Source organism: Sphaeramia orbicularis, chromosome 5, assembly GCF_902148855.1.
Source record: "Sphaeramia orbicularis chromosome 5, fSphaOr1.1, whole genome shotgun sequence".
NCBI lineage: Eukaryota > Metazoa > Chordata > Actinopteri > Kurtiformes > Apogonidae > Sphaeramia > Sphaeramia orbicularis.
In genome coordinates this window covers 47,184,959-47,198,981 of record NC_043961.1, presented here as the reverse complement: position 1 = coordinate 47,198,981, position 14,023 = coordinate 47,184,959, and the positions used below count along the sequence as shown (strand labels likewise).

At 37.0% G+C, this 14,023-nt stretch overlaps 1 protein-coding gene across 1 annotated transcript in view; it reads right to left on the bottom strand.

Annotated features, from left to right (window-relative positions):
- shmt2 (serine hydroxymethyltransferase 2 (mitochondrial)) overlaps positions 1 to 9,755 on the bottom strand; it is a 37,849-nt gene extending 28,094 nt beyond the window's left edge. The window contains exon 1 of the mRNA XM_030134465.1: positions 9,632 to 9,755. Coding sequence (XP_029990325.1) covers positions 9,632 to 9,664 — 33 coding nt within the window. The 5' untranslated portion in view covers positions 9,665 to 9,755. The remainder of the gene's footprint in view (positions 1 to 9,631) is intronic.
- Positions 9,756 to 14,023: the final 4,268 nt, after the last annotated feature.

The window sequence follows — 14,023 nt, the reverse complement described above, 5'->3', positions numbered from 1 at the left end:
GAAATATGGAACTTAAATTATTGTTACTGCTCACCTTCATGTTACTGTAGTCAAAGTTTTTAAACCTCTAAGTGGGGGATTGGCCTACCTAGATGTTGCTTTTTCTGTCGGGGGGTGCTTCCATAGCCTTCTCCCTCCCAGGCCACAAGGCAGTGGTTGAATGAGGTGAGGTGGAGAAATATCGTCAGTAGCCTGTGCTCCTATGTGCATTATTACCTCAGCCAAGGAGGTTATGTTTTTGCCAGGGTTTGTTTGTCTGTCTGCTTGTCTGTCCGTTAGTGTGCAACATAACTCAAAAAAGTTATGGACAGATTTTGATGAAATTTTCAGGGTTTGTTGGAAATGGGATAAGGAAGAAATGATTCAATTTTGGTGGTGATCGGGGGTGGGGGGGCCCACGGGGGGGGGGGGGGGGGGGGGGGGGGGGGGGGGGGGGGGGGGCACTGATCAGCCTTGGTGGAGGTCTGCGCTCTCCGAGTGCTTCTAGTTATCTGCAGTGTCCCGTTCACAGACCACCAGGAACAATGGTTTATTCAATAAAGGGGTCAACCATTGATGGATTTTCATAGAAACTTAACATTATTATTTTCAAAAGGAAAAAAATAACAGGTAACTGATAGAATGCCTGATATTGTAACACCAAACAAAACCTGATGCTGTTGGAAATTTATTGGTTTTGACTTTTATAGACACCACAACACAACTGACCATCAAAGTATTAAAAATACAAAGAAGAAGTGCAGCATGTAAATTTTTGAACTATTATTTTCCCTCAGTGTCAGTCTGATAATAGCGATTAGCCAAACTTCATTAAAGATAGTGTTAATTAACTACTAAAATGTCTACTCTCCTGGACTATACAATGAGGTAACCTACATTCACCATGTTTCGAATACAGGTTAAAAATACACAAATATGCTAACTCTCCTAATCAGGTTGTTTGACAAAAATTACAACAAATATCATAACAGCTAGTTTTACTTGAATTCTTGTGCTAATTTTTTGAGTCTTCTTACAATGCTTATATTAATAATAATTAAGTTTATTTATATAGCACTTATCACAGAAGGAAGTGCTTTACAATAAAATCAGTAAAGTATTAAGTAATAAGTAAAATACATAGGCAGAAAAACACATATACATACATACATACATACATACATAGGCATAAAAAATTGTCATAAATACTTCTGTACAGTCGTCATCTGTCTTTCTGTATTTTGTCTGAATATTTGTCTTGTCTGTATTTTGCCCCTATTCAACAAAACATATACTGCAAAGAGTAATAAGTACAAAATATGATGAAAAGAGGTTACCTAAACTTTCAACCCAGAATACCTAAGAAACATTAAGAATTTGACCATTAAGTAGTTACATGGTACACTTTTCATTTAATATAACCAACTAGTACAAACGCTGTCTTTAGTGCAGAGGTAAATTACAGTTAGAACTCAAGCTTTACAGATCCATGAGAAGATGCATTTTATAAAAAGAAAAAAATAATGGGTTTCTTTCTTCTTCACTAACTACTTTTACTTTTCATACTTTTATTACATTTTGCTGATAATACTAAAATAGCCTAATTTTACTGACGCAAAAAAATTAGTTGCAGCAGTATTTTCACAGATTGTATTTTTATTTATGTAAAGGATCTCAACACTTCTCCTCACTACTGTTTTATGTCTTCATCAACATCACTTCAATCACATGCAAATGGGACAACATTTAAATAAAAAACACACAGGTCATCTGCTCTCCACTCGCTTCCCAACACATCTTTACTGAAGAGATTAACTATTAAACACAAGAAACACTGATTCAAAGACACTAAGCGCTAACATATGAGTACCAAATATGTCTCAGTGGGACTATTTTTAGGCAACACATTACACTGCCGTATGAAGGTGAACTTGATGGAAAACTCTGCTGAGAAAAGGGGTGGGATAGGCCACATCAACCTGCACGCCAAGCACGAAACAATGGCAGAGTCACAGATGTACTGCATCTGTGTGACAATGATAAGGTAATTGTTGGCAGTTTGCCGTTCCTGTCAAACATCTGTGCCCAAAGAACAATAGCAAAGAAGAAGAAAAGAGAACAAAGAAAATCATTTCTTTAATCCTAGTTGTGTATTATTTTTGCCCATTTCCTGAAGCAGCTCCTGAGGCGAGTCAATTTTACAGATGACTGCTGTCCATCAGCAGCCTAACCAAATAACAATCAACCCAGAAAAAAGAAGAGACTGTGGTGGAGAAACAGGAGAAAAAAAAAAAAAGATATGTAAGGTAGCACAGAAGAAGTGTCAACAGGGCAGTGGCATCCGTCAGACTGACACGCAGTTGCCTCTTTCTCTGTCACTGACTAATAGCTGGGCTGTCCGTTACAAATTGCCCTGTGATTCAGTCTGGATGACACTAGACTGAGAAATCTGGACGGGGTGAGGAGGCGTGAAGGGACAGAGGCACAGTCCACGACATCCACTCGATTCGGGTCAAAGGGTTGGCAGGGTGACAATCAGACACTTTACAGAAGTCTACAACAAAGCTCATCTTCAGGAGTACGAGCTGTGGAGAAATACTTTTATGCTGAAACCTTTCCTCCTGTACTCATGATACTGTGGGGAAAACACACTTGGCTGATGACACCTGTGCCCACAGACACGTCTCTGGACTGTACCTGTCAAGTGTCTCAACTCACAAACAAAAATGCTCAACTAGCTTTTAATTTACCATTTTATTTGCTACTTAGCTATTTATGGCAATTAAACATATTTTAGTAGGCTTATTTTTAACTTTAATACAGATGCCTCGATCCGTTTGTGTGACTTCGGTGTTTAAGGCTGTTAGGTGACATCCAGTCTAACAAACTAAGCAGTCAATAGACAAACGGGTGCTCTATCTATCAAAGCAGTTTGGTGGATTTGAAGAATAATGGCTACAGGACTGTCTGATATCAAGGTAATATCTGGTGCACACTGGATAATTTACAGATCTCAATCCCTTTAAACATGGGACATGACAGATGTAATATCACATTTAACAGATTAATTGAGCATACACACACCAGCCAATTCATTCAACATAGAGGATTACTCAGTCGGCACTTACTCATATTCATGAAATTAAGATCATGATCATAATTTGTCATATGATCTATTTTTCCGAGAGAGACTGTACAAATTGTGTCATTTAAAAAAAAAAGAATAGCACTGTTAAAATCTAAAGGGACTGTTCATTTTAAACAGCCCATTCCCTAGTGTAATTTTACAGAGAGCACTGCATGAACCTATGGGTTTGTAGCATTAATGCCACTTGCAAGGTTTGTTGCTGATGAGGAAATAATAAAATAATGAGGCTCCAAGGGAAAGATTAGGCAACGACAGTCTAGGTAATTAATGGAAACACTGCAGCTGTCACATATATATGTACAGTTAGGAAAATGAAGCTCTGTGTTTACTTCATCCAGATATTATCACAATACTCAACATAAGTGCAGTCCAAAATGATGCTAAATACATGTCTGATAATAATTACAGACAACGTTTGGTTGTAAACTGTCTACATTTTCTAAAATCTGGGAAAAGTGTGATTCAGATGTCTTTAAAAGGTTGTATGATCTTTTGGGAGGACTGCCAGCTCAAAAACTGACTTAAAATAAGTGGGTTTGACTCTGATACAGAAGTTAGATATAGGTATGCCAAGTTCATACAGATATGAAAGACCAGAGGACTTTGGACCCAAGATTGAAAGAAAAAAAGACCCTTGCAACTTTTCCTACATAACCTCTGGCCTCAGCGGTTCCTGTAAGCGTCTGATGGATGTGCAGATGTACAGCAGTCAGCTGAAATAACACACGCCTGAAAGCTCTTCAATGTTTGCCTGCCGCTGAACTGAATCTGGGCTCATTCTTCTCACAGAGCCAAATCAAAACTGCCAAGAACAAAAACTGCCAACAATGTGAGCCTGTAAACGATTCACTGTGTGATATTCTCAATCAAATCCCAGCAATCGGTCCAATGTTATGTTACTACTGTTTAATACCTGCTGTTTCCAAATGCTTTTCCAATCATTAAACTCTGAATCTAAGCTTGAGACCCTCAAAGGTTTAATACTGTCTGATGAATTATAACAGTTTATGATCAATGACATTAAAATATCTATTCTGTAAATCAAGTACTGTACTTATGAGTTGAGAACTTTGGTCATTTGGCTTCTAGTCCTGTCAGACCAAAAAGTTTTCCTAATGGGATAAAGGATGATTATGCATTCTTAAAGCTGTGTATGACTTGGTCACTGGTCACCAATTTTTCATCAAATCTGTAAAATCCGAGTCATAGTTTAAGTATCAAGAATCTGTAAGTCTTTCCATGATTACTCACCTGAATCTCTTCCCTCACGGTGAACAATTTCGAAGTGTACTCCACCATAAACAATCCATTTGTTCACAAACAGAGCCGGTATATCAGTCGGGCATTTTCGGAAATTTGCCGTGACATGCATTGTAGGAAGCAGAGCTACACGCAGCCGTATTATGGCCGCAACAGCAAAAAACACGGAAATGGCTTCATTGCCTCTTGCTACTGTGGCTGCGTGTAGCTCCCATTCCCACAATGTATGTCACGACAAATTTCCTAAAATGCTCGATTGACCTTATGGGTCTGTTTGTAAACAAATGGATTGTTTATGGTGGAGTACACTTCGAAATTGTTCACCGTGAGGGAAGAGATTCAGGTGAGTAATCACGGAAAGACTTACAGATTCTTGATACTTAGGCTATGACTCGGATTTTACCGATTTGATGAAAAATTGGTGACCAAAGACATACACAGCTTTAAGAACATCAACATTCAGAATAGCATACAGTAAGTGGAATCCCAGGAATCCATTCAATCCAGTAACTGGCACATTTTACAGCAAATCTCCTCATTAGAGCCAAAGCAACCTCGAGTTTCAGTGTAAACACACACACACACACACACACGCACACACACACACACACACACACACACACACACACACACACACACACACACACACATCCCAGATGAATTAATGTTTAAGACCAAAGTTACAGAAGCTGTTTTCTTGATATTTAGCCATCTTTACACTCCCAATCCCAATACTCTTCTTTTCTAAAATTGAGGTCAACAGCAACACAAAGCAGCTGTACAGGGACAGGAAAATTTCTCTCAGATGAACGACGGATGCAGCATGCCTCCACTAAAGGGAAGAAATGTCTCGTGAGTCTTTTTGCATTCAATTAAGATGCACACAAAACCAATAAGGGCCGATAAGAGCCGCGTGTAAGCATGTGAGCCTCTTCAAACACACCGTGAGACAGTGTGACTTGCGAAACTAGGTCTGAGCACATGCCACAAGATTTTAGCACAAAATAGGTCACTTCATAAAGTTCAAAATTAGGCTATAAATAACCAAACTAATTGGAAAAAAAACACTGCTGTGATGTCTTCCCTAGTCAAATGACACATTCAATAAAAAGACTGAAAAATTATTTAACATTTCTTTTTGTCCCAAAAAATTTATTTGGCAGCAGGTTCGTTCATAAAATGAATATATCAAGTAGTCCATTCCAACAGTATGCATTTCATCACAAATCACACTCCTCAAGCAATGTGCATTATCATTTGGGCAAAATTTGGCATGACACCAAATGGGGCAATTCTGAACAGACGGAGAAAAAATGAGCTCATATCTACAAGAAGAGTTACTTCAGATGTATGGATAAGGTTGGGTATGAAACATATAATTCTGTTCCACAAAAATATCTCAAATACATTCCTTTTCCCACTTACACTTTGCATGATCTAGCGTAATCGATACTGAGTACATGTACATGCTTATTCAAAAGATTGTACAAAGGTTCTAAAAGATTTAATTTTCAAATTATATCATTTAAAATATAAACACACTGTTCCGTGTAGGTTACAAAAACATCTACTCAATTTATAGAAAATGTGATATATATCAGGATCTGAGACCTTGGTTTTTAGACAGAGACAGAGTTTTAATGAATTGTTAAATAATATTTAAGGATATCCATAGCAGTACTGTTCTCCAGTATTATCTTAGGAGACAGAGTTACCTTTTCTTTATTAAAACGAATAGGATGAACAAAATTATTTACAGTCAGTTGCCAGTATATGGTTATATCTTAAGTCTGATTCAGCCTAATATAGCTACTCTGTGATAAATGGGTGATGGTAATAATGCTTATAGTTACTGTTAAAGAGATGTTGATTTAACTCTGTTCATATTTGTTGTGAGACTAAATGTTAGTAACACCTCATCATTCTTATGAAACAGAGTATGATGCCAACGCTCTGTGAAAGCCAGTGGACCCTGAGCTTGTTTTCTTCACTATATATATATATATATATATATATATAGCACTGGTGGAATGTAACTGATGTAACTGGTACTTGTACACATTTCCATTTTATGTAATTTTACACTGGTGCTCCACTACATCTCAGAGGCAAATATTGTACTTTTAACTCCACTACATTTGGCTGACAGCTGTAGTTACATTACAGATTACAGTTTTTCCAAACACCTTCCTGTCCACAATTTTTTCAAATGTATTTATTCTGAATGTTTGGGTGAAAATCAAGCATTTATTTTCCATTTATAGTCTTAAGCTAAATACAGTCCTGAAAAATGCATTGTCACAAAACTTTTTTTTCCATTCATCATTTGCAATATTGTTTATTTTACATAATCATGACAATCACCTCCATTCCCTTGTATAAAAAAAACAGCTGAGGGACACTTACAAAAATAATATGCTTTGATATTATTACCTCCGCCAGGAGGTATTGTGATCACTTAGCTTTGTGTGTCTGCATGCGTGCGTGTTTGCATGTTTGTTTGTTAGCAAGATAACTCAAAAAGTTATGGACGGATTTTCATGAAATTTTCAGGAAATGTTGATACTGGCACAAGGAAGAAATGATTAAATTTTGGTGGTGATCGGGGGGTGGGGGGGCAGATCTGTCTTGGCGGAGGTCTGTGCTCTCCGAGTGCTTTTCTTGTTTCTATATTGCATAACTGGTGCTCTTTAAATGACACCTTGTTATGCCCCATTCCTCTTCTGCTATGAGCTCAAAGTAGAACAAATACCACAGCAGTTTATTTTAAAGTATTTTGATTTTTTGTAAAGCGCTTGAATATTTCAGTAATGGGATTTTTATATTTGTTATATCAACCCTATCAGGTTCCATTTTAATTAATAAGAATTTAATGCATAAGATGCATGAGTGGAGTTAGACCATCATACTATACTAGTCGTGGCATAAAGTTAACAGAAGAGACAATAGTCCTAACAGCAACTGTGACAACTATGACAATCAATATTCAATTAAAACTTCAGCATGATGACAACCCCAACAACAGTATATAAAGTAGTTCAAATGAGCTCAACCTTAACCATGAAAACCAGTCAAATGTAACCATACCCATTTAATGCCGCAGTAAAATGGATCCAAAATCATAATATTTGTAAAACAAAGACATAGACCATTTTACTGCACAATCACTGACTACTTATCCCACATTTTGCTGACAATATGTACATACTTTTACATAACTAAGATTCTGGACTCAGAAATGTTACTTACAGTGGAGTATTTTCACACTAAGGTACTCAAGTAAAAGATATAAATAATTTTTGATAAGCATGTCAGGATTCTTTATAAATTAAGTAATAATTTGAACAATAAAACATTACGCAACAGTCAACAAAGCACTGACAGTGGAAATGTTTTCTGAATGCAAGTTCTTATCTCAGGTGTAATTGGTGGTTAATAATTTTCCTCTTTCCTATACAGTATAGGGTACTTCTTTTGTACTTTGGTCTTCACTGGGGGCCAGACCACCACCAATCTCTAGTTATTAATATCTTTGTTACCTGCCTGTAGTTATCTGCTTGTTGCTTAACTTCACCAAGAGGTTTCAGGGTCCAATCAAGTGAAAGTGAACAGCAATATGAAAAAGTAAATTTGCACACATCATTTATCAAGTGGGCTCATTTTTTTTTTTTTAGCTAAAGTTCTCTATTTTATGAAACTGTTATTCTTTTTAAAATAGCTACCACTTGTAGAAAGACAAAATTCAATCTGTTAATTATATAGATGATTGTTAAGTTTGAAGTATTAGATTTTCATTATTTTGTGAATATTATTGATATTTATGAGTTTGAACATATGTGAGTTGCTTAAAAGGCCCTGTCCATGTGTTACCATGGAAATACCAAGTTTTAATTTTCAAATGACTTATAATTCAGATATTTGGGTGAAACGTTCAGAAAGTAATAATCTTTTGATACATTTTGGGTGATGCATACAATGGTAAAGAGTTGTCCACGTGTTACTATGGCAGCCTGTCCACGTGTTACCAAATTATCATGTCAATAAATCAGAAACTTTTCAGCATTTTACTCCAGAATTCATTTTCAGCACAGTTGCACATAATGTCCAAAAGGTTTTGTCCTACTTAATATCAATTTCTGTCAAGAACCGCATGTTTTGAATGTTTGTGTAAAGCTTAAATAAATGTCAGTTTCCAGTCCACGTGTTAACGAGCAGTAATCTGATATTTTTCACCTTAACCTTTTATCTCCCCAAATTTTGTTATATATAATGTTAAAGTGCTTGTAAATACCTACCCAAATATGTATAATACATGAATATAAGTTACTCTGCTTACATGATAGAGACAGTTGAAACATGAAATCTGTCCATGTGTTACCGCTTGATTGGACCCTTCAGTATTACAGTTTACTGACTGTAAATTAATAGCAGCCTAGTTCTGCAATGTGGCACATCAATTTATTCTGATTCTCCTGGATAAATAAAAAAATGAGATGCATATTAGATTAGTTTGTGTTTCACCTCCACATTACAGGATGTCTACAGTATCAAACATGTATATTTCATGTTTTTAAGACCAAATAAAGCATAATTTATTTGTTTAGGTGTTGTATATAAATAAAAGGGTAAATAGTGTACTGCATATGTAGTTCTGGAAAGAGGCAGTTAGTGGAGAGGTTAAACTACATTTTGTCAATAGATAACTGCGGGTATACAATAAAATGACAGTATTAGGTTCATATTTACAGGTTTATAACATCACCAATGAGGATTTTGATGCAGAAGTTCTGAGCATTTCATGACCTACGAGATGTGATGTTTATAAAACTGGACTTGAATACAGGTTCAGACTTTCCAAATGTCTTTCAGACAGGATGGTTTCTCACACATGACGAAACTGATCTGAAGCTGTTGCATCATTACACGACAAGGCTCCACAACATGGCACAAGCTAACCTGTTAGCTTACTTACGAGCAAACACTACGCCTTCAAAATGCGAAGTGGACGGCACTGAAAAGCCAGCTAGCAGATTAATGCTAAAGATGCAGATTGTTACAGTTGCTCACTTTGACATGCTAACATGGAGAAGTAACAGTCCGACTGACTGCTGTGGTGTTTGCTTCCACTGACGTTTAGCTAGCAAGTTAACACTTGAACAGTAAAGAAACACAAGCAAGTTACGCAACAAAAATTAATATTTAAGGGGACAGTGACACAAAAATTGTGCTTATTGACGTACTCACCCGTGTGAGTTGTCTCAGAGTGAAAGACAGCATGTTTCCAGTTGTCAGGCCAGAGGAGATGAAGCTGAGACAGGCGACACACTGCTGACAGGCTTACGAAAGGGCTGTTTGAAGTTGTTGGCAATGGTACGTCACGCCTATTCTGCTGAAAAGGATCATGGGAAGTGTAGGCAGCTGAGAGGATTATGCAAGATCGCAACGTGTTTACAGTATTGTCTACTGCTGCGGAGTGTGGGACATTTCTATCTATCTATCTATCTATCTATCTATCTATCTATCTATCTATCTATCTATCTATCTATCTATCTATCTATCTATCTATCTATCTGCCGGCTTTTATTCAATATGATAATAATAATAATAATAATAATAATAATAATAATAATAATGGATTATTTAAGTATTTATTATTCCACTGGTCCTTGGATGAACTTTTTGATCCACCATGTTGTTAAAGGTGTTTGAATGACTCTAAAAGGAATCCGAATCTGAATGAATGAAAACAAACAAACAAACAAAACATATATATATATATATATATATATATATATATATATATATATATATATATATATATATATATATATATAAACTCTACTGTGATCATTCTTCTTTTATATTTCATTTATTCATTCATTCATATTAATACTGATCGTACCTGCAACTTTTAGGATCAATATCATGTTAAGTAAAATAACAACTCCGTTTAGCCTCTCCCCCTTATTACATAGGATAGAATTAGGCAAATTATTTTAAAAGAATTAGAATTAATTAAAAATTAATTCTGTTTTTAATGACAAGAATTTTCACAATATTTTTAAACTGAAACACTGTGAGCTGAAAAACATTTTGATTGAAATATTTTCCAAAAGATTTAAGACTCCAATAATCCATCAGATTTTATTGCCATGTATTATTCAGTGTGTCAAACCTTACCACAATCAATATCAATACTAGCCCACTCAATTCAGTTTTTACTGTCAGATTATATTTCTACCAATACATGTTTATGACCAATCCATAAAACATAGGGTCAACAGTGTAATAAATATGCAATATTTTCCAAAGATAAATGTAATATAAACAATGTTTGAACCAGTTTTTACATTTCAGTATCCAATCTTGCCCTTATTAGATGCTGATGTCAGGGTTTATAGTTACCACATTTTTTATTTCTACAGTTTTCAACAGTAACTGTTTCTACAGTTCACCTTTTATTACTTTTGTTTAAATTAAGTCAAACATTGATAAATCCACACACACATTTGCTCATACACTCTCTCACACAACATGCAATCATATTTTTTGCTTCACACTGAGCAGTATATGAAGACGTGTCCACAGCAACCAGCCTGGTGATTCTTCACCAAACCACTGTGTAACAAGAGGAGAACTCCAGAGAATCTGGGTTACGTTGAGTCCATCAATCTCTGTGTCCTGACTGTCCACAGCAACTCGTGTAAGATACATGGACCTCCCTGGACCTCCATCTGAAAGTCATTGATCAAGAGCATAATAGGGTATTGAGCCGGAGTAAGATGAGGATTCAATTAGCATCGACTGTGTGTTTTCTAATGTAATTCTGAGCACCATTAGTCAAATCAGAAGTACGGAGAGCAAAGAGCCAACTACTATGCTTTGAAAAAGAAGAAGAGCTCAAAAACCAAGACCAAGAGCAGGAAAGGGGCTGATGGTTAACCCTTTAATGCAACTAAGTAAACCTCCTCTAATCCATAACATGGGTCAAAATGTCCAGTCTTCCTGCTCAGCTGAGTATTTCTTTGCTTTATCTTTTGAAAAAAAAAAGTTTTTTTTTTAATATTTAATATTCCAAGTAGTGTCTTGCATTTGATCATCACAAATCATTTTCCTTTTCCTCTCTTACTTTATGATCACAACAGAGCAAATAATATAAAAAAGCAATTATGTTGAGCTGTGAAAAATCTGGCAGGTGAACATTTGCTTGATTGTTCATAAAGCATGAGAAGAAAATTAAGAATGAGACATTTAGATTACATTTAGACAGACATTTATATGACATTTAGACATTTTCCTGGAATATCCTTCCATTCATCCATCTTCTCCTGCTTATCCGGGTCCAGGTTGTGGTGGCAGCAGCTCAAGTAGAGAACCCCGTACTTCCCTCTCCCCGAGCCATCTCCTCCAGTTCCTCAGGGGGATTGCAAAGTCATTCCCGGGCCAGCCAAGAGATGTAATCCCTCCATTGTGTTCTGAGTCTGCCCTGGGGTCTCCTCGTGGTCCACAGCTTGAAACCACAAGTGAGAGTAGGAATGTAGATTGATCAGTAAATCAAGAGCTTTGGACTATGAAATAGAAGACGTGCAGCACCTCCAATGCTGAAGCAGCTGTATGGAGTTGTGGCTGCAAGATCACTGGTGCCTGTCATGGCGGCAATCCCCGAACCCGTTGGCGGTCACCTATGGTAAGGGGTGCTGTCAAGCTGAGGAAGGAGTTCTAAAGAGCTTGGTTGACATTTGGCACTCTTGAGACAGCTGACATGTAGTGGCAAACTACAAGAGAAATACAGTTTTGGCAGTTGCTGAGGCAAAACCTCTGGTGTGGGAGGAGTTCTGTGAGGGCATGTAACTTGAGTTTCAGTCAACCTCAAAGAAGTTCTGGAAAACTGTCAGGAAAGTCAGGAGGGGGGAGTCCACAAACACTGTTTACAGTGGAGATAGAGTTCTGCTGACCTCAACAGGATAACATGAGTTGGTGGAAACACTACTTCAAGGATTTCCTACACCGTGCCTTCATGCCTTCTGTAGTGGAAGCAGAGTCTTGGGCACCTGGGCTGAGGTCTTCAAGGTATTTGGGCAACTCCTTGGAGGCCGAGCCCTGGAGGTAGATGAAATCCACTCCAAGTTCTCTTGGTTGACATGCCGCTTCAACACCGCACAGAGGAAATGGGCAGTGCTGCTTGATTGGCAGACTGGGATGGCGCTTCCCCTTTTCAAGAAAGGGGACTGGAAAGTGTGTTCCAACTATAGGATCATCACACTCCTCAGCCTCCCCTGGAAGGCCTATGCATAATACTGGAGAGCATAGTTCGACTGACAGTTAAACATTGGATTCAGGTGGAAAAATGCAGTGTTTGACCTAGTGGTGGAACACTGGAACAGCTCTTTACCCTCTAAAGGGCCCAAGAGGGTTTGTGGAAGCTTGCCTATCTAATCCACTTGCGCTTTGTGGATTTAGAGATGGCAATCAATCGTGTCCCCTGGGATATCTTGTGGGGGTGCTTCAGGAGTATAGGGTTCGTGCCATGGGCTATTAGGTCCCTGCAAGAAAAGAGTTAGAGCTTGGTTTGCATTGCCAATAGTAAGTCAGATTCATTCCCAATGCAAGTTGTTCTACCCTAGGGTTGCCCTTTATCACTGATTTTGTTTTCTGGAATATGAAATTTTAAATTTCCTCCAAAACAGCAAAGCAACACAAAGCCATACGATCAATGTGGTGCCTTAGTCTGAAAGTAAGAAACATTCAGTCTGAAAGTAAGAAAAAAAGGTGAAAGGAAGTTTGGTGAGCATTTAAATGTTTAGTATGTGATGTTTAGTGACATCTAGAGGTGAAATTGTACAGAACCAACTGAATGGACCAACGCTCCTTTACGATGGTCACAAGAAATGCAAACATTCACTCTGTAGATACAAACTATTCATTATAAGTAACAAAAACCAAGAATTTTACATTTGCCCTAATGAAAACAAAAATATCCATATATATATAATTTCTTTCATTACAGCCTTAAAATTTCCCGGAAATTTATACATAATCAACAAATACTTGGAATTCTGAATGATAAAATAATTTATTACAATTATACCCTCTGGACTACTTTTATTGCATGTTGTGCGCCAGAGGATCAAGCTGTATGTGTACACAATATCATTTGTTTGAGATCATAACTGAGATACCAATAACACAGCTGTCAATAAAAAAGTGAAAAAGCCATCCAGATGTTTATGTGTAACTCAAATATATTTACTCAGGTGAAAATTTCTTTGTTTGCATGACCAAACAAACAGAAATCAGTCTTATTACTTCCAGCACTTATTTTTCTGCTCATTTCCAGGGTAAATGTCATTAAAATTAAATCAGATAGCACCTTCGGGTTCAATTACTGTACATAGTCTCATATTATTGGTTATTATGTACTTCTTAAAACTCCTTCCATAACAAACTTTCCCTCAATATATTTGAGAAAATTAAAATTACATATCTTCACAGAAAGCTTGGGCGAGGATTCCTAATCAGCAAAGTAAAATGTAACTTAATTCATAATAGTGTCCTTGCTTGAGTAAGATAACGCGAGAATGCAGCACAGTCTGAGCCTCCGGCCTCAATCTGGACACATTCACCCAGAAAAAGACA